Here is a 25,868-nt window from a genome sequence, read left to right on the forward strand (position 1 = left end):
TTTTTTTTACAAATAGTTTATTGTCAAATTAGTTTCCACATAACACTCAGTGCTCATCCCCACAAGTGTCCTCCTCCATGCCCATCCCTCCTCCCCCCCACATCCATCAGTCCTCAGTTTTTGTCAGCATTCAAGAGTCTCAGAGAAATCTTAAAAAATACAGATAAGAAAGATAAGAAAACAAAAACATCTATTACTAGGTTACCCAGATTTAGCAAGTAAAAATACAGGATTAAGAAGTAAAAATATTTAGCAAATAAAAAATGAATTAATCAGTATAAATACGTCCCAAATATTGCCTGAGATATTCTAAAATTCTATTTACTGTTTATCTGAAATTCAAATTTAACTAGGGATCTTTTATTTTATCTGTAAATCCTACTTATAACCCTTCAATCTTAAGACAACCCCTTTTAATTTTATGGGGTATTTTCTTACAGTTATTTACACACAGACACACAAGACACACACACACACACACACACACATCACCTCATGGCTAGTTAATTCCTTACAACCAAGAATTTTATTAGAAATTTTGTGAGTTTACATTTAGTCCCACTTTATAGATGAAGAAAGGAAGACTTAGAAGGAACCGACTAACAAATGATTTAGCAACAGAGGATCCTAGGCTTTAATTCAGGGCATGGTTGCTCAGGAAGTACTTCCTTCCTACCGAGCCCAGATCCTTTGCTCATCATTTCACACTAAAGCTTTACAATTTAATTTCAGGCCAGGCCATCTCAATTAATGATGCAGCTCTATCACCATGTCAACAACTTGGCAGTGGCGACGAGGAGCTGAACATAGTCATGGTGATTAGATTAGCCATGTAATTGCCCTGATTCTGTGGCAAATGAATGGTGGATTCTTTCAGTTCCCTCATGGTTCAGCAAGAGGGTCCAAGATGATCTGGTTTTGAGGGCATTACAAGTTTTTAAAAGTGAACTCTGTACTGCAATAGTGAATTTGTTTTTCCTGGTGAACATACATGAAAAAATTATTAATAAAACAGCAATAAACAGAATTCAGCAGCACAATAAAAGGATCATACACCATGAACAAGTGGGATCCATCCCTGGGATGCAAGGATAGTTCAACATATGCAAATCAATCAATGTGACACATCACTCTAATGAAATGAGAGATAGAAATCACATGATCATATCCATAGACAGAGAAAAATGATTTGATATAATTTATCATTCTTCCATGATAAAAAAAACTTACAACCATGTATAGAATATACATTTACCTGAACATAACAAAGGCCATGTATGAAAGGCCCCACAGCTAACTAACATCATACTCAAGGGGGAAAAACTGAAAGCTTTTTTCTTTTTTCTCTCTCTCTCTTTTTTAATAGTTTATTGTCAAGTTGTTTTCCATATAACACCCAGTGCTCATCCCCTCAAGTGCCCTCCTCCATGTCCATCACCTCCCTTCCCCTCCCCGCCACCCTATCTGTCCTCAGTTTGTTCTTGACATTCAAGAGTCTCTCATGGTTTGCCTCCCTCCCTTTCCCCCACTATTTTTCCCCTTCTCCTCCCCCATGGTCCTCCATTAAGTTCCTCCTAATCCACCTGTATGTGAAAACATACGGTATCTGTCCTTCTCTGCCTGACTTATTTCGCTCAGCATAACACCCTCAAGTTCCATGCTACACATGGCCAGATTTCATTCTTTCTCATTGCCATGTAGTATTCCATCGTATAGATAAACCACATCTTCTTGATCCATTCGTCCGTTGATGGACACTTAGGCTCTTTCCATGTTTTGGCTATTGTTAGGAGTGCTGCTATGAACATTGGGGTGCATGTGCCCCTATGTATCAGCACTCCTGTATCCCTTGGATAAATTCATAGCAGTGCTATTGATGGGTCATAGGGGAGTTCTGCAGTAGTGAATTTTACTTACATGTCTTTGATGTAGTATGTCAGTAGACACAGTGCATTAACAAGGAGTGAAGAGGTAGGAAAAATCCCAGTGGCCTTGTTCCTGTGATGGCATCCTTCTCATTCTACTTAGAATACATGGAGCTTTAGCTAGGTAAGCATAAGAGAAATTTTATTTTATTTGTTAAATTTTTTAAACATTTGTTCATTTTTGAGAGACAGAGAGACAGGTATGAGCAGGGGACGGACAGAAAGAGACAGAGACACAGAATCTGAAACAGGCTCCAAGCTCTGAGCTCTCAGCACAGAGCCTGACATGGGGCTTGAACTCAAGGACCACAAAATCATGACCTGAGCTGAAGGATACTTAACTGACTGAGCCACCCAAGTGCCCCAGGGAAATTTTAGCAACCAGATCTTTCCAGGCCATATTTTTCAGTCTTAAAGACTGTATTGCCTACTTAGGCTGAGTCTTACTATAGGAGCCAAACTGCACAAAGTCAATACAGGTTAGGAATCAATTAAAAAAAATTTTTTTTCCACTAGTTTTATTGAGATGTAAATGACATAGAACATTGTGTTAGTTTAAAGTGTACAGCATAATGATTCAATATATGTATATACTGGGAAAGGATCACCACTGAGCAACTTTTTTTCTTAAATAGTTTATTGTCAAGTTGTTTTCCATATAACACCCAGTGCTCATCCCCACAAGTGCCCTCCTTCATGCCTATCAACCCCTGTCCCCTCCCCGCCACTCCCTCTGCCCTCAGTTTGTTCTCAGCACTCAAGGGTCTCTCATGGTTTGCCTCCCTCCCTCTCCCCAACTATTTTTTCCCTTCTTTTCCCCCATGGTCCTCTGTTAAATTCCTCCTAATCCACCTATACATGCAAACATATGGTATCTGTCCTTCTCTGCCTGACTTATTTTGCTCAGCATAACACCCTCAAGGTCCATCCATGTTGCTACACATGGCCAGATTTCATTCTTTCTCATTGCCATGTAATATTCCATTGTATAGATAAACCACATCTTTATCCATACGTCAGTTGATGGACATTTAGGCTCTTTCCATGTTTTGGCTATTGTTCATAGAGTGCTGCTATGAACATTGGGGTACATGTGCCCTTGGGTAAATTCCTAGCAGTGCTATTCCTGGATGATTTTTTTGAGGAACCTCCACACCGTTTTCCAGAGGGGCTGCACCAGTTTACATTCCCATCAACAGTGTAGGAGGGTGCCCGTTTCTCCACATCCTCGCCAGCATCTAGAGTCTCCTGATTTGTTCATTTTAGCCACTCTGACCGGCATGAGGTGGTATCTCAGTGTAGTTTTGATTTGTATTTCCCTGATGAGGAGGGAAGATGAGCATCATTTCATGTGTCTGTTGGCCATCTGGATGTCCTCTTTGGAGAAGTGTCTGTTCATGTCTTCTGCCCATTTCTTCACTGGATTATTTGTTTTTCAGGTGTGGAGTTTGGTGAGTTCCTTATAGATTTAGGATACTAGCCCTTTATCTGATATGTCATTAGCAACTATCTTTTCCCATTCCGTCGGTTGCCTATTAGTTTTATGGATTGTTTCCTTTGCCGTGCAGAAGCTTTTAATCTTGATGAGGTCCCAAAAGTTCATTTTTGCTCTTGATTCCCTTGCCTTTGGGGATGTGTCAAGTAAGAAGTTGCTGCAGTTGAGGTCAGGGAGGTTGTTTCCTGCTTTCTCCTGTAGGATTTTGATGGTTTCCTGTCTCACGTTCAGGTCCTTTATCCATTTTGAGTTTATTTTTGTGTATGGTGTGAGAAAGTGATCTAGTTTCATTCTTCTGCGTGTTGCTGTACAGTTCATCCAGCACCATCTGTTAAAGAGGCTGTCTTTTTTCCATTGGATACTCTTTCCTGCTTTGTTGAAGATTAGTTGGCCATACATTCTGGGTCCAATTCTGAGTTCTCTATTCTGTTCCATTGGTCCATATGCCTGTTTGTGTGCCAATACAATACGGTCTTGATGATGACAGCTTTGTAGTAGAGGCTAAAGTCTGGAATGGTGATGTCTTCCATTTTGGTTTTCTTCTTCAATATTACTTTGGTTATTCAGGGTCTTTTATGATTCCATACAAATTTGAGGATTGTTTGTTCTAGCTTTGAGAAGAATGCTGGTACAATTTTGATTGGGATTGCATTGAATGTGTAGATTGCTTTGGGTAGTAATGACATTTTAACAATATTTATTCTTCTGATCCATGAGCATGGAATGTTTTTCCATTTCTTCGTGTCTTCTTCAATTTCCTTCATAAGTTTTCTATGGTTTTCATCATACAGATTTCCTATATATTTAGTTAGGTTTATTTCTAGGTATTTTATGTAGTTGTGAATGGGATCAGTTTCTTGATTTCTCTTTCTAATGCTTCATTATTGGTGTATAAAAATGCAGCTGATTTTTGTATGTTGATTTTCTACCCTGCAAGTTTGCTGAATTCATGGATCAATTCTATTAGGCTTCTGGTGGAGTCTGTCGGTTTTTCTATGTAGAGTATCATGTCATCTGTGAAAAGTGAAAGTTTGACTTCTTCTTTGCCAATTCTGATGCCTTTTATTTCCTTTTGTTGTCTGACTGCGAATTCTAGGACTTCCAGCATTGTGTTAAACAACAGTGGTGAGAGTGGACATCCCTGTCATGTTCCTGATCTCAGGGGGGAAGCTCTCTGTTTTTCCCCATTGAGGATGATGTTAGCTGAGGGCTTCTCATAGATGGCTTTTACGACGTTTAAGTAAGTTCCATCTGTCCCAACTTTCTCGAGGGTCTTTATTAAGAAGGGATGCAATATTTTATCAAATGGGTTTTTTTGCATCTATCGACAGGATCATATGGTTTTTATCTTTTCTTTTTTAATGTGATGTATCACATTGACTAATTTGTGAATATTGAACCAGCCCTGTAACCCAGGAATGAATCCCACTTGATCATGGTGGATAATTCTTTTTATGCGGTGTTGAATACGATTTGCAAGTATCTTGTTGAGTATTTTTGCATCCATATTCATCAAGGATATTGGCCTGTAGTTCTCTTTGTTTGCTGGGTCTCTGTCTGGTTTGGGAATCAAAGTGATGTTGGCTTCATAGAATGAGTCCAGAAGTTTTCCTTCTATTTCTGTTTTTTGGAATACCTTGGGAAGAATGGGTATTAACTCTGATTTAAATGTCTGGTAATTTAAGTAATTAACTTAAATTAATTAAATTAAATTAAATTAATTTTAATTAATTAATTAAATTACCCAGGGAAGCCATCTGGCCCAGGGCTCTTATTTGTTGGGAGATTTTTGATAACTGATTCAATTTCTTTACTAGTTATGGGTCTGTTCAGATTTTCTGTCTCTTCCTCTGTGAATTTTGGTAGTGAGTGTGTGTTTAGGAATTTGTCCGTTTCTTCTAGATTGTCTAGTTTGTTGGCATATAATTTTTCATAGTATTCCCTGATAATTGCTTGTATTTCTGAGGGTTTGGTTGTAATAAGTCCATTTTCATTCATGATTTTGTCTATTTGGGTGCTCTCTCTTTTCTTTTTGAGAAACCTGGCAAGAGGTTTGTCAATTTTGTTTATATTTTCAAAAAACCAACTCTTGGTTTCATTGATCTGTTCAACTGTTTTTTTTTTGGGATTTTATATTGTTTATTTCTGCCCTGATTTTTATTATTTCTCTTCTCCTACTGGGTTTCGGGTGCTCTTATTGCTCTCCCTCTAGTTCCTTTAGGTGTGCTGTTAGATTTTGTATTTGTGCTTTTTCTAATTTCTTGAAGTAGGCCTGGATTGCAATGTACTTTCCTCTTAGGACTGCCTTTGCTGCATCTCATAGAGTTTAAATTGTTGTATTTTCATTTTCATTTGTTTCCATATATTTTTAAATTTCTTCTCTAATTGCCTGATTGGCCCATTCGTTCTTTAGTAGGGTGTTCTTTAACCTCCATGTTTTTGGAGATTTTCCAGAGTTTTTCCTGTAGTTGATTTCAAGTTTCATAGCATTGTGATCTGAAAGTGTGTATGGTATGATCTCAATTCTTTTATATTTATTGAGGGCTGCTTTATGTCCCAGAATGTGATCTATCTTAGAGAATGTGCTATGCATACTTGAGAAGAAAGTGAATTCCATGGCCTGTCAAATTCCCAGATTTTGTAAGAGTTCTTGTGGCTTCAGGCCTTCTCTGTTTGAGAGATGTGGGCGAGTGAAATATATGGAGCTCCCTACTTCTCCACCATCTTGCCTCTTCTCCAGCAACTTTCAAATAGACAATACTGTTTTAAGTGGTAGTCACCATGCTGTACATAACATCCCCAGAACTTATTTATCTTATATCTGGAAGTTTACACTTATTGAGCAATGTCACCCATTTCCTCCCTGGCAATGACCAGTTTGTTCTCTGTACCTTTATTGTTCAGCCAGCCCTAGCTGTTGAGTGTTTTTCAAGTGCTTTTTGGTTGTCTATGTCACTTTCTTTGTTCTTAGTGCCTCTAGTAGTTGAGGGTGTGCTAAGTAGGATTTGTCAGTGTCCCAAAGTAGAAGATCTCACTCAGCAGGTAAGATGCTGGCTGATTGACACTGGAGCCTCAAGCAGCAGCTTTTAACTCTTGCAAATATACCTCTTTGAAGGGAACACTGAGGGATGGGTATTTCAGTCTGCTACTTTTGCATTGAGCCAAGGGGTGTTAGCCAGCCAGTTAAGAACTGTTTCTTTGTTTGCTACAGTCCCATTGAACCAGTGAACTGTAACCTCACTGACCACCAGAGCCAGGTTGTCAAGGGGGTGTGAAACATGTGCATAAACTCTTTCCAGGAAGACACAAATGACCTGGAACAAGGCAGAGGTAAAACACAAATATGGTGTCCACCTCCCAGATCTATTAGAGGCTCACAGTCAGTAGGCCTATATGTGCTTGTTAAATTAGAAACCTGACTTTTAGCCAGCAGTTTTTAAGGTATGCAAATAGGTCTCTTTCAGGGAATGACTAGGAGAATGGGCTTTTCTGTCTTCCTGTTTCTATATTGAGCCCTGGGGGGAAAACCACCACTAGTTTTTGTGAGCCCTTTAAGAAATATTTCTTTACTTGCTATGTAGTCTTATGGGTTTTGCAGGTTCAAACTCTTTTGGCTTTCAGAGCTACGGTTTGGGCGGGGGGGGGGGTCCCATAAATGGACCCTTAAAAGTTAGGACACCACATGTTAGCTCTAAACCCTTCATTCCTCAGTGAGAAACTGGGAGTTCTTTGCTGACTGTATGGAGCTGTGCAGGGTGTTGGGGTTTATGGTAAGAGTGTCTCAGCCTTACCTGATGGATTCCATATATTCCATTTTTTTCTCATTTGCCTGATGTTTAGGAGTCCCTCAACTAGTTTCTGGATTTCTTTCAGAGGGAATTGTTCCATGTGTAGCTGTAGATTTGGTGTGAGTTGAAAGTGAGTTCAGGAGCCTCCCATGTCACATCTTGGACTGGAACACCATTTTTTTTCTTTTTAAACAGGAAATTCACCAATTTTTTTTTTTTTGTCAGTTAATGAACATGCTTTAGGTGATCAGGAGAAAAAGTACATTGTTTGCATTTTGATCTATTTAGTTGTTGCTAAGTTTCACCAAAGGCCTTAAGGCAAGGAGCTTTAATTAAAGAAATAAATGGGCAGGAGTCTGCCTGCTCAGCTTAAGAGTATGTTATTATTTATGCAGTTGGGATTCCCTTGCATTAATTGAAGAAAATACATGGAATCTATATTAAGCAACATACTTTAATGTAGTCCCCAGAGTGCTGACGTAAGCTGTATAAATGCATGCCTTCTGGTAATGTTCAATCTTCTTCATATTCCCCTTCTCGTTTTTATAGCATGGGTGTGCTCAACTTTGGGGATAGAAAGATGAAAATGATATAGACCATGCCTTAAGGAAAGCATTATCAAGTAAGGAAGAATGACATTTGAACAAGCAGTTAAAAGAATGTGATACATGCTGTTGTAGGGGCTAAGGGCAGGCTGCCCTGAGATGGGCCACTTTGGCATAAAGACTATTTTCAGTTAAAAAGCAATCAAAACCCAGCAGATTCAGGAAAAGCTCTTTACCTTCCCCACACTTGTCCAAAAAGGATTTAGATAGAGGACCTGCTCCAGGAAGAGAACTATCACCATAGATAGCTATGTTATGATATAAATTGGGTATGATAGGGAAGAACCTAGCAAGATCTATTTGATCAAAGTCCCTCGTATGTCCCATTGTTTCTGAGTGGCCCAGCAAACATTCATTTACCTAACATTTACTCTGTTTCATCTTCCTGAGGATTGCATGCCTTCCCCTTGAAGTCTCAGACCCCTAACCCATTCTCCTTAGTTTAAGATAATGTTTATACTTCATTTGCATGTCTTTGCAATTTCAATGTCTATATGGCTTCCCCATATATATATTACTAAATTTGATTTTCTCTTGTTATTCTGTCTCACATCAGTTTGATTCTTATGCCAGCTAGAAGGACCTTGAGGAGGACAGGAAAATTTTTGCTTCCCAACTGTAATGGCAGTAAGCACAAGTTCACAAGTAGCCCTCCCTTGGCCCTTACAATAGCATGTACCACGATCTTTTAATTGCTTATTCAGATTTCAGTCTCCCTTACTTGATCATGCTTTCCTTAAGGCATGATTTATATCTTTTTATCTTTCTATCCCCAAATGAGCATAGAGGAGACTGACTCTGTCTGGGAGAGAGAAAGTATGAGAAAAGATTTGCAGAGAGAAAACTACATCATCAGCCTGTTGAAGGATTTATAGTTCATCAGGGAAGAAGGTACGCAATAGCATTCCAGGTCAAGGAATCAGCAGGTGCAAAGGCATGGCATATTTGGAGAAGTACAATGTATTTGGTATTTTTGCCTTATAGAGCCCAAAGTGGTGAATTGCGGGAATGATATGGGAGACACGGTGATGAGTCATGTCATCACATACTTTATTACTACGCTAAAGAGTTTAAAGTTGACATTCTGGGTATTGGAGAACTGTTAAAATATTTTAAATAGGGGAATAATCTGGTCAGTTTGCATTTTATAAAAACCAATCCCTTACTTGTGCAACAGGTAAATGGGGAGAAACAATGGGACTGGTTAGGAAGCTGCTGCACTAATCCACATCATGAGTGATACTGAAGGTCTGCACCAAAGGGCCATGGGATGGTTAAATTGGGATAGATTTGGCAGAGGTTTGGTTTAAGGAGTAAAACAACATGTCTTGGATGGGTTGTGGTGATGGAAAAGTAAAAGTCTAAGGTTTTCAGCATGTATGTCTTGGTGAATGGTGGGACTACCAAGTGAGGCAGGGAGTAAAAAAGAAAGGCAATGTGGTGGGTTGGTTGTAGAATTAGGGTGGATAAAGGGTGCAATTTTGGGCAGAAGAAATGTGATGCTATTATTTGCATTAAGTCCATATAGGCTGAGCTTGGAAGTAGATGATGAGTAGCATTTTGGAAATGAGGAGTATGAGATACCAATGAAGCACCAAGTTAGAGATATCTCCTAGGCAGCTAGATTTACATAATTGGAGTTCAGAGTAAAGGCCAGAGCTGTAGACATAAATTTGAGACTCACCAGCATGGAGGTCATCATTAAAGCTATGGATAAGTTTTCCTAGAGTGAGAAGAAGGGCAGAGGGTGCCAATTTGGGAAGCTCCAATATTCCTGACATAAACAGAGAAAGGCTGGAAGGAAATGATCAGAGAGATAGGAGAACTAGAAGAATGTGTTTCCAGTGTTTGCATCCACCGATTATCCACCCACTGGCTCACCTACCTTCCCACGCATTCAATCCGCAGGAATCATTGATTGGGAACTTTCGACATGCCAGAGACAGGGATGGTGATCAGTACTCCAGGAATCATAGAGATGGAAAAGATGTGATGTTGACTCTTAAGTTGTTCTTAATCTAGTGGGGGAGGAGGTGATAGAGAGAGAAGTTAATTCAGCTCATTTAAAAAAAGGAAAAAAGAAAGAAAAAGAAGGAAAAGGAGGGTGAGGGAAAGGGGGAGATTGATTTTATTTGACTTAATTCATTTCAATTTTCATCCCTTATCACAGGACTCCTACTGTATTTCCTAGAGGATTTTTGATATTTACATCATAATTCAAGAGAAATCTACCTTAAAAATTGTTTTTGACATAAAAAGCCAAGAAATTTTATATAATATGAGAGTGGGGATGCTGGATCACTTTTTATATCATTGAAAATAAAAAAGTAGTATGTTTGTTGTTTGAAATTTAAATAGGGGATAGGGTAGAATAGAATAAGAGAGTAGAATAGAACAGAACAAAAATTGATATGTTTTAATTGTTTTAGGTAATATTTTTCCTGGGGTCTGGTCGAGTGGACTTTACAATCATCTAAGGACAGTTTTAATGCCAACATTTTTAGTGTTTAAGCTGCTCAGTTATGCTTTTTTAGAAATATACTTAGCCATCAACTAGAAAGTCACTCTCTAAAAATGTAGTATTATGTGGGGAAATTATTCATAGAACTTCTTTCAAATCTTTTCCATATATGCCCTGTAATGGAGTTAGTCTTCCTTGACAGATCTTAGGCTTCACACCAGAACTCCTGCTATGAAAGCAGCTTCCAAAGAATGATAGAGCCTCATTAAAGTCACTGCAAGAGTGTAGATATTTCCCAAACTGGTGCAGAATTGAAATTTCGTGAGATTGTTTTAAAGGTGCAAATGCCTGTACGTACAGAAACACAGCATTGTAGAGGAAAACACTGCTTTGACAAGGTGGCCACCCAGTATATCCCTTTCTCTTTGTGCCCATCGACAACTAACAGGCTCATTATCCATTTAGTTTTTAAACATTTCCATTGACCCCAGCTCTGAGGCTGGCCATGGTGATTTTTAGATTTCTAAAATCTAGTGGGTGACAAAGGGAATTTCTTGTGGAATTCTTGGCCCATCAGTCTTCAACGTGTTTGTCCTCTTTGCTTTCCTGTTTTATAAATTCAAAAATAACTTCTATTTATAGTGAGCCAGGTTATCACATTGTCTTTGTGACCAAATGGAATGAAATAAAATATGGTGTGTGCTCATAAGGCATTAATTCATAGTCCCCTAGTTTTCAATTCCACAATGATATGCTTTGATTTCCTATTTATTAGGGAGGTGTAATAGGAAGATCTAGGGATTTTAGCAATCTTATCAAGTCTAATATAAACATATTGGTATTGTCGTAGGTATATTTAAATATGTGGAAGTATGTTGCTTCCCCAAATCATCCTGGAAAGCTTTGTGTTGACAGTATAATTTAGCTGATTTTTGAAATATTGCCACCTGACTTTTGATTACATGCCGTTTCATTCATTTGTGTTATAAGTGTCTTGCATAATGGGCTAATGTGTATCCTTCCTTAATTATTTGCTTACTTATTCTTTTTTTCTGTTTTGTTTTTTGAAAAGGCAATATTTTCTGAGTAATTTTGAAAATATTTGTGAAAAAATTCTTATTGTGACTTGTGCTAATAGAGTTGTTTACAAAACAGTATAAGAAAGGAAATTCTTTTAAAAATTGGAGCTCTAGCTCTGTTTTTCATACTGTAATAAATACTGTTGAATAGGTATAAAGCTCTGCAGTATAACCAGAGAAAAGAATCAAAATATTTATTAACTAGTAACTCAAGGCACTGCCCAACCCAAATAGATATTGGCCTTAGCTCAGGAACAGGGTTCCCAAAGCCTCCTGGTAGAAGTGTTACCTTTTAGGTGTTTGTTTATAGATAGGGCAGGATGTCAGGGTGGGGTCAAAGCTGCAGGGAGCACTAGAAGGTTTAGGACACAGTATATATCAGCCATGTATCAGCAGTGTAATATTTAACAACCAGTTCCACTGGACAGGAGCATCTTAGCTTATATTAGCCTCACAAATGTTAAAAAAGTATATGTTGCATTTTTATAAGGGTTTAGTAGAAATGGAGACTTCAGTGGTATAAAATCACATTTGGTTCTTCCAAGCTGCTGGTCTCTGTCTGGGTATTTGATAGAAGGGGCAGAAGAAGCCAAAGAGGAGACTCAGAATGGTGTTCCTGCAGTTGTGGATCTTGTCCACTGGATGGGCAGAGGGTGGCCTGAAATGCGTGGGGTCATCCACACGAGTAAGAATCAGGGTTTTGTCTTACTCACCATTGTATCCCCAGCACCTAAACCTATTTGAGACACAATAACAGATGAATGACTGGAGGTGAATGACTAGCTCTTTCATAACAGAATTTTATTATTATTCAGGTTATGATGAGCCAACAGATCAGGAGATAATTGAAAAGAATGTGTTACTCACAGTTCCCAGGAGGAGGGAACAGACAGAGGCCACACCCAGAAGCACCAGGGTTGGTCAAGAGGCAGAGGGAGTGAGGGGAAAATGTAAGCAAGAGCCTTTATTGTGGCTTCTGTGGGAAAGAACAAGTGAGGCAGGGTAAGCAGTTTCAGATTGGCTAGTTTGAATTTCAGTGGGCTTTGGGGTATAGGGACTGTCTCCAATTGGCAAGGAGATAGTGGCCCCGGGGTATGAGTGTTAGGGAAGGTGATTGCTGTGTGGACTTGGGACTGGCTAGTTAGCATTTGAAATACACTCTACCAGGATAGTCATTTACTATCTCTAGGAATTGGCTAGCCCTGGAGGGTAGTCTCTTCAGGATTTGCAAGACCCCAGATGTCAAATATCAGAAAGTAAAAAGGCATGATTAATACACTGGCCACCCTTGAGTCTTGATGCAAATATCACTTTATTCTCTTTTTTTTTTTTCTTTTCACAGAACATGTCCACCGTTGTTCTGGTTTTTGATGTTTTTCAAATTTTTATTTAAATTCTAATTAGTTAACATATACTGTAATACTGTTTTCAGGAGTAGAATTTAGTGATTCATCACTTACATGTAACACCCAGTGATCAACACAAGTGCCCATCACTCGTTTAGCCCATCCCCCAGCCCACCTCCCTCTATCAACCCTCAGTGTGTACTCTATCTTTAAGAGTCTCACATGATTTGTTTCCCTCTCTCCCCTTCCCATATGTTCATCTGTTTTGTTTCCTAAATTCCACATATGAGTGAAATCATATGGTATTTGTCTTTTTCTGACTGACTTATTTCAGTCTTCTCTGGAAAAGTGTCTATGTATGTCTTCTGCCCATTTCTTCCCTGGGTTATTTTTTTGGGGGGTGTTGAGTTTGATAAATTCTTTATAGATACCCTTTATTCTTAAAGGTCTGATGTAAGCAAGCAGAGATGTCTTCTTTGTTCTTTGCTTCTCCATTTCTTTTTATACCTATGTATACTTGTAACATAGCACTGAATGACAGTAATTACAGTTAAGATGTATTAAGTCCTTACTGTATACTTAGCACTATCCTTATAACTTTGCATGAATCAAACTCAATTAATGTCCACAACGCCCCATGTAGTATGTATAGTTTAAATTCTCATTTTATACATGAGGAAGGAGGATCCTTGAGAAATTACATAAATTAGTCAAGGTCACATAGAGTTGTGACGTGATGCTCTTTCTCTACTATACTTTGCCTCTCATTAACTGCAGCCCAGTTCCTTACTCGTTACGTCTGTTGATGCAGCTAGTTTGGGCAGCTCAAAAATGTTGGACAGTTCTTTTCACCTGTGTATGTTCAGTCTCCATCAAAGTAGGCACCATATGCATTTTTGTGAGTGGGTAAGTAAAGCTTCCATCACTGTTCTCTATAATTTGAGCAGCCTGATAAACAGCCTGTTGCTTAATGATGGAGGAGGAACTGTCCTGAGGGAGGGAGACCTGTTTTACAGCTTCCTCGTTTTTACTTGACATTCTCTAAGAGTGGAACTTGGGAAGAAGAGAAATGTATGACTCTGCAAATGGTTATTTCTGTTCCATGGCATTTGTGCCTTACCTAATCTGGGTCCCACAGATGCTTGCTTTGCAGGATATGGCCTTTAGAAAGAAGTATGTGAGATGTGTACCCTGTCCTTGGGAAAAAACTAAGTGAATATACAGAACTTATTCCAATCCAGGAATGTTAACAGGAAAGACAGAGCTACCACACTTGTCACACGGCAGCTTTCTTGATTGCCTCCTCTGCTTTATCTCTCTTCCAGCTTGCTACCAGTCCTGTTTCAGGTGTGCAGGGAAGAGCCCACTTAACTGCACAGCCTGTCAGCCTTCCCAAGTGCTGTTGGATGGGCAGTGTCTCTCCCAGTGCCCAGATGGATATTTTAGCCAGGAAGGTGGTTGCACAGGTGAGTATGTAATGTGCTGGGGCATGTTCCCTATGCCATTGTTTTGTCCCTGTATTGCAACCAGGCTCTGTCATTGAAACCTTTTCATACCAGGACACTAGCTTTAGGTTGTACATCCTTGTCTTGAACTTGTTAGGAGTAAAGGCATAGAGTGAGGGGAAGAAGTGAAGTTCTGTTCTTCTAATAGGGAAGTATGGATGGAGTGAAAAATTGGAGTCAGCTTTGCCCTATGCATACAAGGAGGGGTAGATTTGATGGTGTTCGTCATGTAGATAAGCTACTATGGCCAGGTTCTAATGCAGTTGTGTGGGACCAGGCATTTGGCTATAACTCTAGAGTTCTCAGCCCCACTTCCTCTGGCTACAGCCCAAGAGAGCAGAAAAGAGAGCAAGATATTTATTTTCTTTGATGTGTCGGTCCAATAAGTTTTTAACAACACCTTTATGTTTCAGTGACAGAGATTCTAGAAATTACTGTTGAGATTAGTTCTGGGTTTTATTGGAATTGACAAAATACTAAAATTTAAGCACCTTATTGTAGCACTGTTTTCTTGTATCTCCAGAAGAAAAGAAGACAAAACACATTCTATCATGATTACTATTTTATTTCTAAAAGTAGACTGTTGAGGCCTGCTTACATGCTTGTTGTGAAATTGTTTAACATGTATTTCTGCAGTCAGAAAACATATAATAAGTGCACAGAACACTTTTAAATGTTTATTTATTTATTTTGAGGGAGAGAGAGGAATGAGCACAGGCTCGTGAGAGAGGGAGGGGCAGATAGAGAGGGAAAGAGAGAGAATTCCAAGCAGACTCCACACTATCAGCCCAGAGCCTGACATGGGGCTCACTCTCACAACTGTGAGATCATGACCTAAGCCAAAAACAAGAGTCAGATGCTTAATTGAGCCACCCAGGAGCCCCAGTGCACAAAATATTTTTAAAATCAATTAATACTTGTTAGGTTCATCTAGCCTCAAACTCCAAAGAAGAAATCCTATGTAAATGCAAATCTAGACTGAAGATCAGTATTATATATTCATTCTGGAATTTTCCTTTTTCCAAGTACCTTTCTAATCTCTCTAGGCCCTTGATGGGTTTACTCTACTTTAAATACTCTATCAGGCTCAGTGGGAATGTTCCTGTTTTCTTTGGGGTTGTCCTTGAAAACTGTTGTCTGTCCTCATGTGCCCTCTCCCTGGTCCCACTGGCTATTCTGTGTGGGAAATTGTTGGGGGATTAAGTCTGAGTAGCTCTAACTCCCCTCTCTCTCTGTCTCTGCCGGCCTGAAGCCAACAGATGGACAGTGTCCCAAGTTGGCAGGGCACCCCTGTCTCTGGAAATCTGGTGGGAAGAATGGGAGGTAGAAGTCATCCTGAGAACACGAGTGTCTTTAGAACAGGCGTTTTCCAAGTTAAGAGCTTCAGGAATGCAGGAGGGATGATAGCTCACACTGGCCTTCTAATCAGCAGCTCACTTTGTTACTTGCTTGCCTTACTTATTTGTTTGTTTTATATATAAAGCCTTATCTTCCCTTGGCCTCTTGCCAGAAGAAGTGAGAGGCGGTTGACTATACTCAAAATCTGTGCCTCTGCATTCCACCAGCTCTGTGCCAGAAGGGAATTCTTTGTCATCAGTTCCTGCAAGCGCTGCCCAGCTCCGGTCCTTACCTCCCCTCCGCTTGGAATCAGACACGCTTAGACCTCCTCGTCCTTGGCAGAGAAATCCTTAAAATCCCCTGCTGCCGGCCTTGGCAGCATCAACGGCGGCCACAGCGGCAGCCTTCTTTTACTCCTCCTCGCCCTTATCTCTACCACCTACGCCTCCTGTGACTTACTTGTTGTTTCCAGGGCAGTCCCCATGAGTAATTTGATGCTTTCTCTGGGAGAAAACATGGCTTTGACATGGTTTTGTCTAAGGAATTGAACTTCAATCCTGGCTCACAATAACCTCCAGGAAGAGGACTTTCTGGTTTTTTGTATTTTAATTAAGTGTTGCTGCTAATGGGAGGCATCCAAATTGTGGCCTGAAGGGAGAGCACGGCTGGCATCTGCCTCTAGTGAGAAGTATTGCTGTCCCTTGCTGTGTACAGTTCCCCTTGGCCTGCCAGGAATTTCTGAGAAGCAAAATGTCACCCTCTTCTCCCTATCTAGCTCTTTGAGTCACGCAAGGTATTTTAACAAGACAGAGGGCGTCTTACCACTCCTTCAGCTTTCTTCTGCTTTCTGACCTTGATCTGAATGAACTTCTTTACTTCTATAGATTGGAATGGCCCTGCTGGGGCTTCTGGAATGTGCAGCCAATCACTCCAATTTTGATGGTTCTAGATTCCATGTTCTTTCCATGGACAGTGTTTTCATTGACAGCAGAAACATCGTCTTTTGGTCGAGCCCAACGGTATGCCAGGCTTGCTCAGGAATCTTCGAAAGATGATTAGTGTTTGAAGTCTGCTCTTACTGTAATTTGCGGAGTGCATTAATGCTCACAGGGTGAGTGGCTCATTCGAATCCTGGCTCTCGTTTCTCTCCCCAGAATGCCACCCCACCTGCAGGCAGTGCCACGGCCCATCAGACTCCGACTGCATCTCCTGTCACCCACATGTCACTCTTGCTGGTGGGAGCTGCAGGACGAGCTGTAAAGATGAACAGTTCCTCAACCTGGTGGGGTACTGCACTGGTGAGTGAGAACTCCTTCAGAGTCCTGGGAATCACGAGCCAAAGGTGGGGGTTCTTCATACCTTCTGACGAAGGCAGTCTTGTATTTGGGGGAGCCTGAGTGACTTAGTAGGTTAAGCATCCCTCACTTGATCTCAGCTCAGGTCTTGATCTCAGGGGTGTGAGTTCAAGCCCTGCATTGGGCAAAAAAAAAAAAATGGAGGCTATGTAAAAAAAAAAATATATATATATATATATATATATATATATTTATATTTGTCCTTTGTCATCAGATGAAGAGCTCCTTTTTTGAGAGTCATTTGTCTTATGTCTGGAAACTTACTTCATTGCTTCCTATCAGACATTTAGTAAACATTTGTATATTCAAATGGAATCTTCTAATAACACTCTTGAAACTCCTGAAAGAACTTGGAACCTTATGTTAATGAAGATTGAAGAGATGATAATAGTACCTTATGTGGTGCACTTCAGCTTAAGATAGCAACGCTTTCTTCATTCACTCTGAAGACTCTCCCTCTTGTCTCTGTTATCCTCTGCCTCTTGCCATGGAGATGTTTTGCCATCAGCCTTAGGCACAAACATTTAGGGAGATTAACCTGAAAGCAAATCAGTTGTCTCAGATTGGATTTTTTTTCCTCCTCATTTTAGAACTCAGATTTTAAAAAGTTGTATATTAGGAAAGTAGCCCGGAATTTGGGTAATGATGAAGAAGCCATACTGTGTTTAGGGTGCACCCATCCATTCATAAAACAAATATCTTTGAGTGTCTACTCATGGCCAGATGCTCAGAACACAGAAAAGAAAAGAAAGAAAAAAGGAAAGGTGAATGAGACAATGGCTATGCCCTCAAAGAACTTATGGTCTAGAGAGAGGAATGTATAGACTAGTGGGTTATTACATATTTCTCCAAATTGTAGGCGAAACTTGAAGAGATTTGCCTGCAAAAGCTTTGGTCACAGCTCTGACTGGCTTGATTAGAAGCATTCTGAGATGCCACTGGGAAAGGTTAAAAGGCTAGGATCTGGTCGGATGCATGCTGCAGAGGTTAATCTGCCTGTTGGACTTGTCTTTGGGCAGCTATATGAGGTGTGGTCAGTGGTCTAGATCATATAGTATGGAGCAAACACATTCAGTCTGAGACAGCAAAAAAGGAGCACTTCATCTGATGACAAAGGACAAATATGGAGAGACCATTTTTTTTTTCTTTAAGTAGCCTCCATGCCCAGCACAGAGCCCAGCTGTCCATTTTGGGGGGTGGGGGCACAGCACATCAATGATAGCCCTCCAAGTGTGGCTGGTAGTGCCGTGGTCCTGGGTGATCCATTCCTTTTTGCACATGACCTTAGCTGATGGATAGACAGTGGGGTTCATAGTTTATACCCTAGGAAGACTGAACTGTCAAGAGCAGGGCTACAACCAAAAAATGCTGGGATTCAGGGGAAAACTCGGTTGTAAAGACTGCAGACATTTTAGGGGCAATGAAAAGTGGAAGCTTGGAGAATCCAGGCTTGAGACTCATGAGATACCCCACAGTTGCAGAGGGTGAGCCTCTTGCCAATACTGGCAGCTGTAGGCCCGGCTGACTTGGGAAGTGGGCAGATAGGAAGCATCAGTGCCTACCTTTGAAGAGGAATCTGGAGACGCAGGGGCTGACTGTTAGTATAGTTGTGAGCTTGAGTTCAGCAATAGCTTCTTATTTTAGGGTACAAAAGAATGGCTATTATGAGAACTAAGAGGTTCTCATGGTTTCAGTACATTAGTAAGTATTCCCATAGAACCCACAAGGTGCTGAGTTGCCATTTGAGGGGACACAGAGATCTTGCATGCTACTTAAGGAGATGAATCAAAACACAATTGGCAGTTGACAAATAGTATAAAGAATCTTATGGATAGCACCAACTGGCAATATGGGTTGTAGGAGTTCAGATAAAAAAAGCATTGTAGGGAAGGGAGAACCTAAAATTCTTCCTGAATTTTAACTAGGATTAGTTAGACAGAGGGAGGGTAGGCAGGATTTCTGGGCATGGTTCCCCAGGAGATGGGCCAGAGGGTGGAACATGTGGGCGGTTTGTGGCCAGTGAGTAGTCCCACCGGGCTGAAAAGCATGGTTTGTGTTAAGGCATATTAGATGAAACGATTGAAAAATTTAAGTTGGAACCGGGTCTAGAGAACCCAGAGTTCTAGGCCAGAAAGTTTGAACTGAATCTTGTGGTCAATGGAGCCATGAGAGTTTGGGAGAAGACTGTGCCTTGACTAAGGGTGTGATATGGGCAGGACACCTACAAGCTATGGAAGATGAACTAGAGCAAGGAGAGATTATAGTCAGAGAGAGGAGTTAGAAGGGTGGACCTTCATGATGGCTTTTCTATTTCCAACCTATTCTCTATGTGGACCCTAAAAATTTTATGCTGGGGCATATTTTATAAGTAAATGTTTATATAAGGAAGTTGGAAAAATTTAATTTTTAATGAGCTCTGTTCTCTCCAATGTCCCAATGTCCAGAGCCCTCTTTGATAGTAAATTAGGTGATTAGGAGTCACATTAATTTTTTAAGGCTAATAGGGGACCGTTAGCATAAAGAATCTAGCTTAAATGACTCTGGAAATCCTCAGCCTTGGAAGAACACTTCCCGCTAAAATGTGCTGGATGGGACAAACCTTGTCTGTCTTAGGAATTGGGTATAGTAAGTGAAGCTTTTTTAGGAAGATAACCATTGTGTGATGCTTAGAAATCCTTTGTTGAATAGACACTGGTGTGTCAGTATTTGTTACAGAAAAATTTTATCAGTAATTTCAGTTGTTGATCTTTTAAAGGAATGCACTGACCCCAAAGTTTACTTTTTCAATAAATATATGACCTTTCCAAACTCCTCACACTTCTCTCTGTAGCACTGTAATGAATTCTTTCATTTACAGCTTCATTAAACATTTTCTTAAACACACATTCTGTGCCAGGCACTGTGCTGGGCCCTGGGGATGCCCACATGAATAAGATAAGGTGCTTGTATTCAGGAAAAGTACAGCATAGTGGACGAAGGGCATATGTTTGTATATGATGTTGCTGTGGACAGGAGACAAACCTGGGGGGCAGAACTCTAACCCCCACTGGGTTTGGGGGAGGGTGGGTAGTGAAGGCTTTCCAGAGCATATCGTAACTAAGATGACTTTGAAAGATGAGTAAGAATTAAAGGGGTTTGGCGATTTGGAGGGGAGAACATTCCAGAAAATGAGCCAACAACCATGACCTATTTGTGCACCAACAAAGAATTAAGCAGAATGTCAGCCCTGAGTGTGGGAGTCATGGTACCCAACACAGAAAGAAACAGCGCCAGTCAACAAGGCCGTGTATGTTATGTTTAAGGAGAATATACTTTGTCATCAAGGCTGTGGGGGGTCTCTTGGAGGTTTTTAGGAAGGGGTAAGTCGTGATTGCATTTCTGTGAAGAGAAAGAACCACTGAAGATTGTGTAGAACACAAGACTGGGGCAGAAGGACCTTAAAGGGTGGTTGTAAGAAGTCAGATCAGAGAGGAAGCCCTTTAATGAGAAAATTGTTGAGGGGATGAAGAGAAGGAAGAATTAATTATATATTAGGTCGACCTGTGTGAGATTACTGTTTTCTGTGCACGAATGATCAAATAGTGGCAAGTTTATATGGTTCAACCTAATAGAAGCAGCAGAAGTTGGCAATGTCTCAGTCCTGAAGATTAAGGGAGAGGGAATTTGGGGGGTGATTTTCAAGGTTTCTGGGCAAATACATTTGAAGAGTGTATTTACTCACCATTTACTAAGGGCCAGAAATGGAAGACAATGGGTTTGAACTGGACAGACTGAATTTGGGGTGATCGTTGGACATCTAGGGGTAGCAGTCTATGAGGAGGTCGAAGATTTAAAAGAACACTGGTTTCTTCCTGTAGCCACTAGAAATTCATCTGCTATTTTTATTTTACCCTGAACCTAAATTCCTAGAACATATTTTTAACTCAAGTGTGGCTTTAGTCAGGTCATAGTTTACCTCTGGAACATTTCAATGGCTTTTATCTAAACTCATTTTAGATAAGTGTTAAGAAGAGCCCCGTGATGATAGACTTAGCAGAAGATAATCCTCCCCATGCAGTGCCGTCAGTGAAATGCATGTTTGTCGTCCTTGGGAAATTCTAGCCCCTGGAGAAGAACCCTGTCTGTTCCCTCTATCATGTGTGAGCTTGGCAGGGTGGTAGAGTTTACTCACAGGATTTATTCTCTATCTGAGCTGTACCTAAGATCATCATCAGAGACCTCTTAATTGCACCTAGCTGTTTAAGAAAGAAAATTACGTCTAATCTATCACACAGACAAGAATAAACACATCCTGGGAACGGGTCCAAAAACCTCAATGTGTTATCACATATGGAGATGTCATATGTGTGGGGATTTTTTTCTCTCCAAGCTTATCAAAGCAAATATATAGTTTGTGAGATTTAGGCCAGGGCTGAAGGTTTTCGACAAAGATACATGAACTGAGGTGAGAGGCAAGAGTGGACAAATTGCAGCAGGCATGGTTCATTGCTATGGACCATAAGGCTTTTTCATCATAGATTTTTGTTGTTGTTATTTACATTTTACGCACATCTAAACAATATTCTCTCCAAATTCCAAAGCCTGAGGTGCCTTCTCCATTTGTCTTTCTCAGCTAAAACCTTTTCTCTGTTCATAGAAGATGGTGAAAATATCCAAATGCAGAAGCTGTAAAAAATGCCATGGGTTTTGTGGGATGCCTGATGGGATGGCTGTACTTTTGAGTGCTTACGTAGAAGAGGAGATAATACTGAGAATAATCTGTAGAGGGGGAAACCTGGGAAATTGTAAACAGCTGATTTGTTAGGGCTGTGTAATTCTGGAGGGTTACATTTTGCTTATGCAGTACTTTTTTTTTAAGTGCTCGCTTGTTTTCTCTATGAACCTGTGCCAGAATGTAAGCAAAAGAAGACAAGTGTCAGTAAAGAAATATTATTCTGAGCATTTTCATATTGTATTCCATGGGACTCAAATTTTAAGCAATGGTAAATAGGTATCATATGCAAAAAAAGACTTCTGGCTAAATACATTTGGGAAACTCTCAGTTGAATAAAGTTAAGCACCTTTCTTTATTGCAGCATTTCTTAGAAACTTAAACAAGCAGATATACATTGTGAATCTCTAAGATGAAGGAGACTGGACATCATTTCTCATGCATTTCATTGAAGACCCCTCCCCTTTATTTGTTACAGCCTCTCAGAGCTAATGAGTGTTTTTGCAGAACAGTCTTTGAGAAGCCCTGCAATGATTTAAACATATTTGACAATTTATTGGCACTCCCTAAAGGTAAAGTGAAATAATGAACCAATACTGAGATTATGGATTGCCTTTCTCTCCTCCCTTCTCCCATTCCTTTCACTCTTCTTTCCTTCTTCTTTCTGTCCTCTGGGCAAGCAGAGGGTCACCAAGGAGGCTCAGGTTTGCCACTGTGTTGCTTGTCAAAGAGCACCGGAGAACAGTCAGTAATCATTTTTCAGTGTTGGATCTGAGAAGTATTTGCTCTCTGAACCGGAGTGAAGCCATTTGTGGACTGATTAGAAAGCCTGGTGTTAACATCTTTCTTCCAAATCATAAAAAGAAAAACTTTTGAGTCCCTTCCATGATTTTCCCCATTTATTGTCATCGTTTCTGAAAGATGAGGCCCTAAAAAATGGTGAAAAAGTTAAAATGTACAAAGTAAAAGAGCAACAAATGCTTGTTTTGGAATAAGCTGATACAACTCCAACACTGAGCAACAGAAACCCGAGTTCAAGTGGAACGTAATTAAGGAGCTGGGAAGGAGCCTTGTGTGAGCCAGTGTGCCGGCTCTCTGCCTCCACGCGCGGTGGCTTGAAGCCAGAGGTGAGAGCCAGATCTTGTTTGACACCAGCTTCTGTGTGTGGGGCAGGTGCGTTGGCACTGCCCTACATCTTGCCCTGCTTCTGCCACTACAAGCTGAAAGGAAGGGGAGAGGCACACACTACAAACATGTAGCTGTTACTACCTTATTTTGATCATCAAAATCCTACCCATTTATTCCCCATGGTCTGGCTCAGATTCCTTCCTTTCTAGGACCAGCTTCCTCTTGGCATCACCCACGTTGTAGTTCCTGGTGTGCTGGTTGTTTCTACAATTACCTCGTACTTGGCATTGACTAGCCCACATTCCCCAGGAGTGATCTTTTCGTGTTGTCTAATAATAGGTGACTGTTCTAAGGGCTTCTTTTGTGACATGCATCGTGCTAATTGCTTTGAATGCATTTTGCCATTTAATATTGACAGTGATCCTCCAAAGTAGAGGATCGAGTTACTTCAGATGTAACTAATGTTCATTTGAAGAATCTGAAACCCAGAAAGGTAAGTAATTTGCTCAAAATGACAAAAGCAGGAAGACAGGGCCAAGATTTAGTGTGATTCCACTTAGTGTGATTCCAAGGGCCAAGATTTAGTGTGATTCCAAAATCTACATGCTTAATCATTTTATTGTACTCTACAATGCTACATATAGTTGATTACAACACTAGGGACTCAAGAATAATTTTTTGATTAGTGGATTAAAAGGTGGATTAAAAGGGACTGCCATAACAGACTGCCTTACACAGTATTGTTGGGAAATGTTGCAAGAACTTACCTGCCTGTTTCAAATGCTAAGGAAGCCGTTTTAGATTGCCATGTACTCTTATTGTATCTATTCTTATAAATACATACACTTTAAAGAAAAGCCTTAATGCACACTAAAATTTAATAATTTATATCATTCTGCATTTACTTTATTTTTTAATACTTATTTATTTTGGGGATAGCACAATGGGGGAGAGGACAGAGGATCTGAAGTGGGCTTTGAGCCAACAGGCTGACAGCAGCAAGCCCAGTATGAAGCATGAACCAGAGATCATGACCTGAGCCAAAGTTGGATGCTCAAGCAAATGAGCCACCCAGGTGCCCCACATTCTGCATTTACTTTAAATGTTTATTTTTTTTTAATTTTTTAAAAATGTTTTATTTCTAGGAGAGAGAGAGAGACAGCGTGAGCAGGGGAGGGTCAGAGAGAGAGGGAGTGACAGACTCTGAAACAGGCTCCAGGCTCTGAGCTGGCAGTCAGCACAGAGCCCGACGTGGGGCTCGAACCCACGAACCGCGAGATCATGACCTAAGCGAAAGTCAGACGCTTAACCGACTAAGCCACCCAGGCGCCCCTTTAAATGTTTATTTTTGAGAGAGAGCACGATAGTGCAAGCAGGGGAGGGGCAGAGAGCGAGAACGGGGGACAGAGGATCTGAGGCTGGCTCTGTGCTGACAGCAGAGAGCCCAAGGCAAGGCTTGAAGTCGTGAACCAAGAGATCATGACCTGAGCTGACTGAACCACCCAGGCACCCATTACTTTAATCTTTCTCAGTGAGTACATTGCATTTTTTTATAGTTGTAGTCAGCATCTATGTATTTCTTTGTTCATTTCTCTTAAATATCACTTTTATGTATTTCTGTGTGTTGGCATATATTGGAAGAATCCACATGATTGTCATTTTTAACAGCTAACTGGCATTCCATTATGTTTGTTTTATTTAATTTGAGTGGCCATTTCCTGTCGTGGAGCTGGGCAGTAACCCAGCAGGATGGAGGGGGATTTACCACCTGGCCCATCGGAGGTTAAGTACGAGATGCGAAGCTTCAGCTGGGACTAGGTCTGTTTCTCAAGTTATTGTTAATAGTAATACTGGTGTGTTTGTGGAGTTTTATACTTTTCAAAACATTTTCTCATTTATCTTTTCATCTGGTCATCCCAAGAAACCCTGCTGTAGAGGTGGGAATTCTTATTTTGTGGGAATTCTCAGTGCAATGACAGACTGGCACATAGATGGTGATCAAGAAATGCTGTGTAAAACATGACTCGAATGAGGCATCCTAATGATTATGATAATCCCCTTCTAATGCTTTGATGGCAATTATGTCAAGGGTCTTTCTTCTTAGTGTGACCCATATTTTTGCCTCTTATCTCTTTTTTGTTCACCTCCTGCTTCATTCCATCTGTTCTAATTCTTCTATCTCTATATTTTTTCAATTTTCTAGTATCTTTTTTCTTTAAACACTGCTGCTTTATTTTCCTTATCTTCTTCTTTTCCTATTCCTCATCTTGTCACCCTATCTCCTATTGCTTGAACTATGAATTGCATATCCAGTCTCTCTCCAGAACTTTCAATGATTGTCTCTCTCCTCTTCTTCCAATTTATGTTTTATTTAAGAGGCCACACTCTTTGCTGAAGGAAGATTGAATATTTCAAGGTGTTTCTCTTCTTTACTTTTCCTTCCAGAAAAAAAAGAACATGACCTCTGCTTAAATGGGGGCCTTTCTAAGTTAAAAAAAAAAAAAAAGAAGAAGAAGAACTTGTATATTCTCCTTCATGTGACTTTTACTAAACAATATCATACCTGGCTTTAGTAATTACAGACAGACCTTACTTAAAAGCTTTCCACTTGGCAGGGCTCCCGATGAAGTCAGGATTGCTGTTGTCTTCATAAGAACTACAGGCCACAGTCTTGCTTAAAGAACACAACTGAATTTAGACCCATACGTCATCCTCTCAGTACTAAAGGTAGCAGGATTGCTAAGGCTGCATTCAGCCATGTTGCTTACACACATATAAATCTCTGGTTTACATGCTATAGGCAAATAGTGATTTAGATATAGGCATGACCATCAGTACTAGTGTCAGTTCTTACTGGGCCTACTGTGGATGAAGACTAGTGGCCAACGGAGGCACCTGGGTGCTTCAGTCAGCTGAGTGCCGACTTCAGTTCAGGTCAGGATCTCACAGTCCGTGAGTTCAAGCTCTGCATTGGGCTCTGTGCTGACCGCACAGAACCTGTAGCCTGCTTCCGATCCTGTGTCTCCCTCTCTGTCTGCCCTGCCCCCCCACCCCCCTCACACTCTGTCTCTCTCTCTCAAATAAAAAAAGATTAAAAAAATTTAAGTGGGGCACCTGGGTGCCTCAGTTGGT

At 40.4% G+C, this 25,868-nt stretch overlaps 1 protein-coding gene across 1 annotated transcript in view; it reads left to right on the forward strand.

The window, feature by feature from the left end:
• LOC120224782 (extracellular matrix protein FRAS1) overlaps nucleotides 1-25,868 on the forward strand; it is a 415,754-nt gene that overhangs the window by 229,995 nt on the left and 159,891 nt on the right. The window contains exons 19-20 of the mRNA XM_039223043.1: nucleotides 14,025-14,165; nucleotides 16,697-16,840. Of these exons, the coding sequence (XP_039078974.1) occupies nucleotides 14,025-14,165; nucleotides 16,697-16,840 (285 nt within the window). The remainder of the gene's footprint in view (nucleotides 1-14,024; nucleotides 14,166-16,696; nucleotides 16,841-25,868) is intronic.

The sequence above is a fragment of the Hyaena hyaena genome, unplaced genomic scaffold (genome assembly GCF_003009895.1).
Source record: "Hyaena hyaena isolate Hyena2069 unplaced genomic scaffold, ASM300989v1 scaffold_1243, whole genome shotgun sequence".
Taxonomy (NCBI): domain Eukaryota; kingdom Metazoa; phylum Chordata; class Mammalia; order Carnivora; family Hyaenidae; genus Hyaena; species Hyaena hyaena.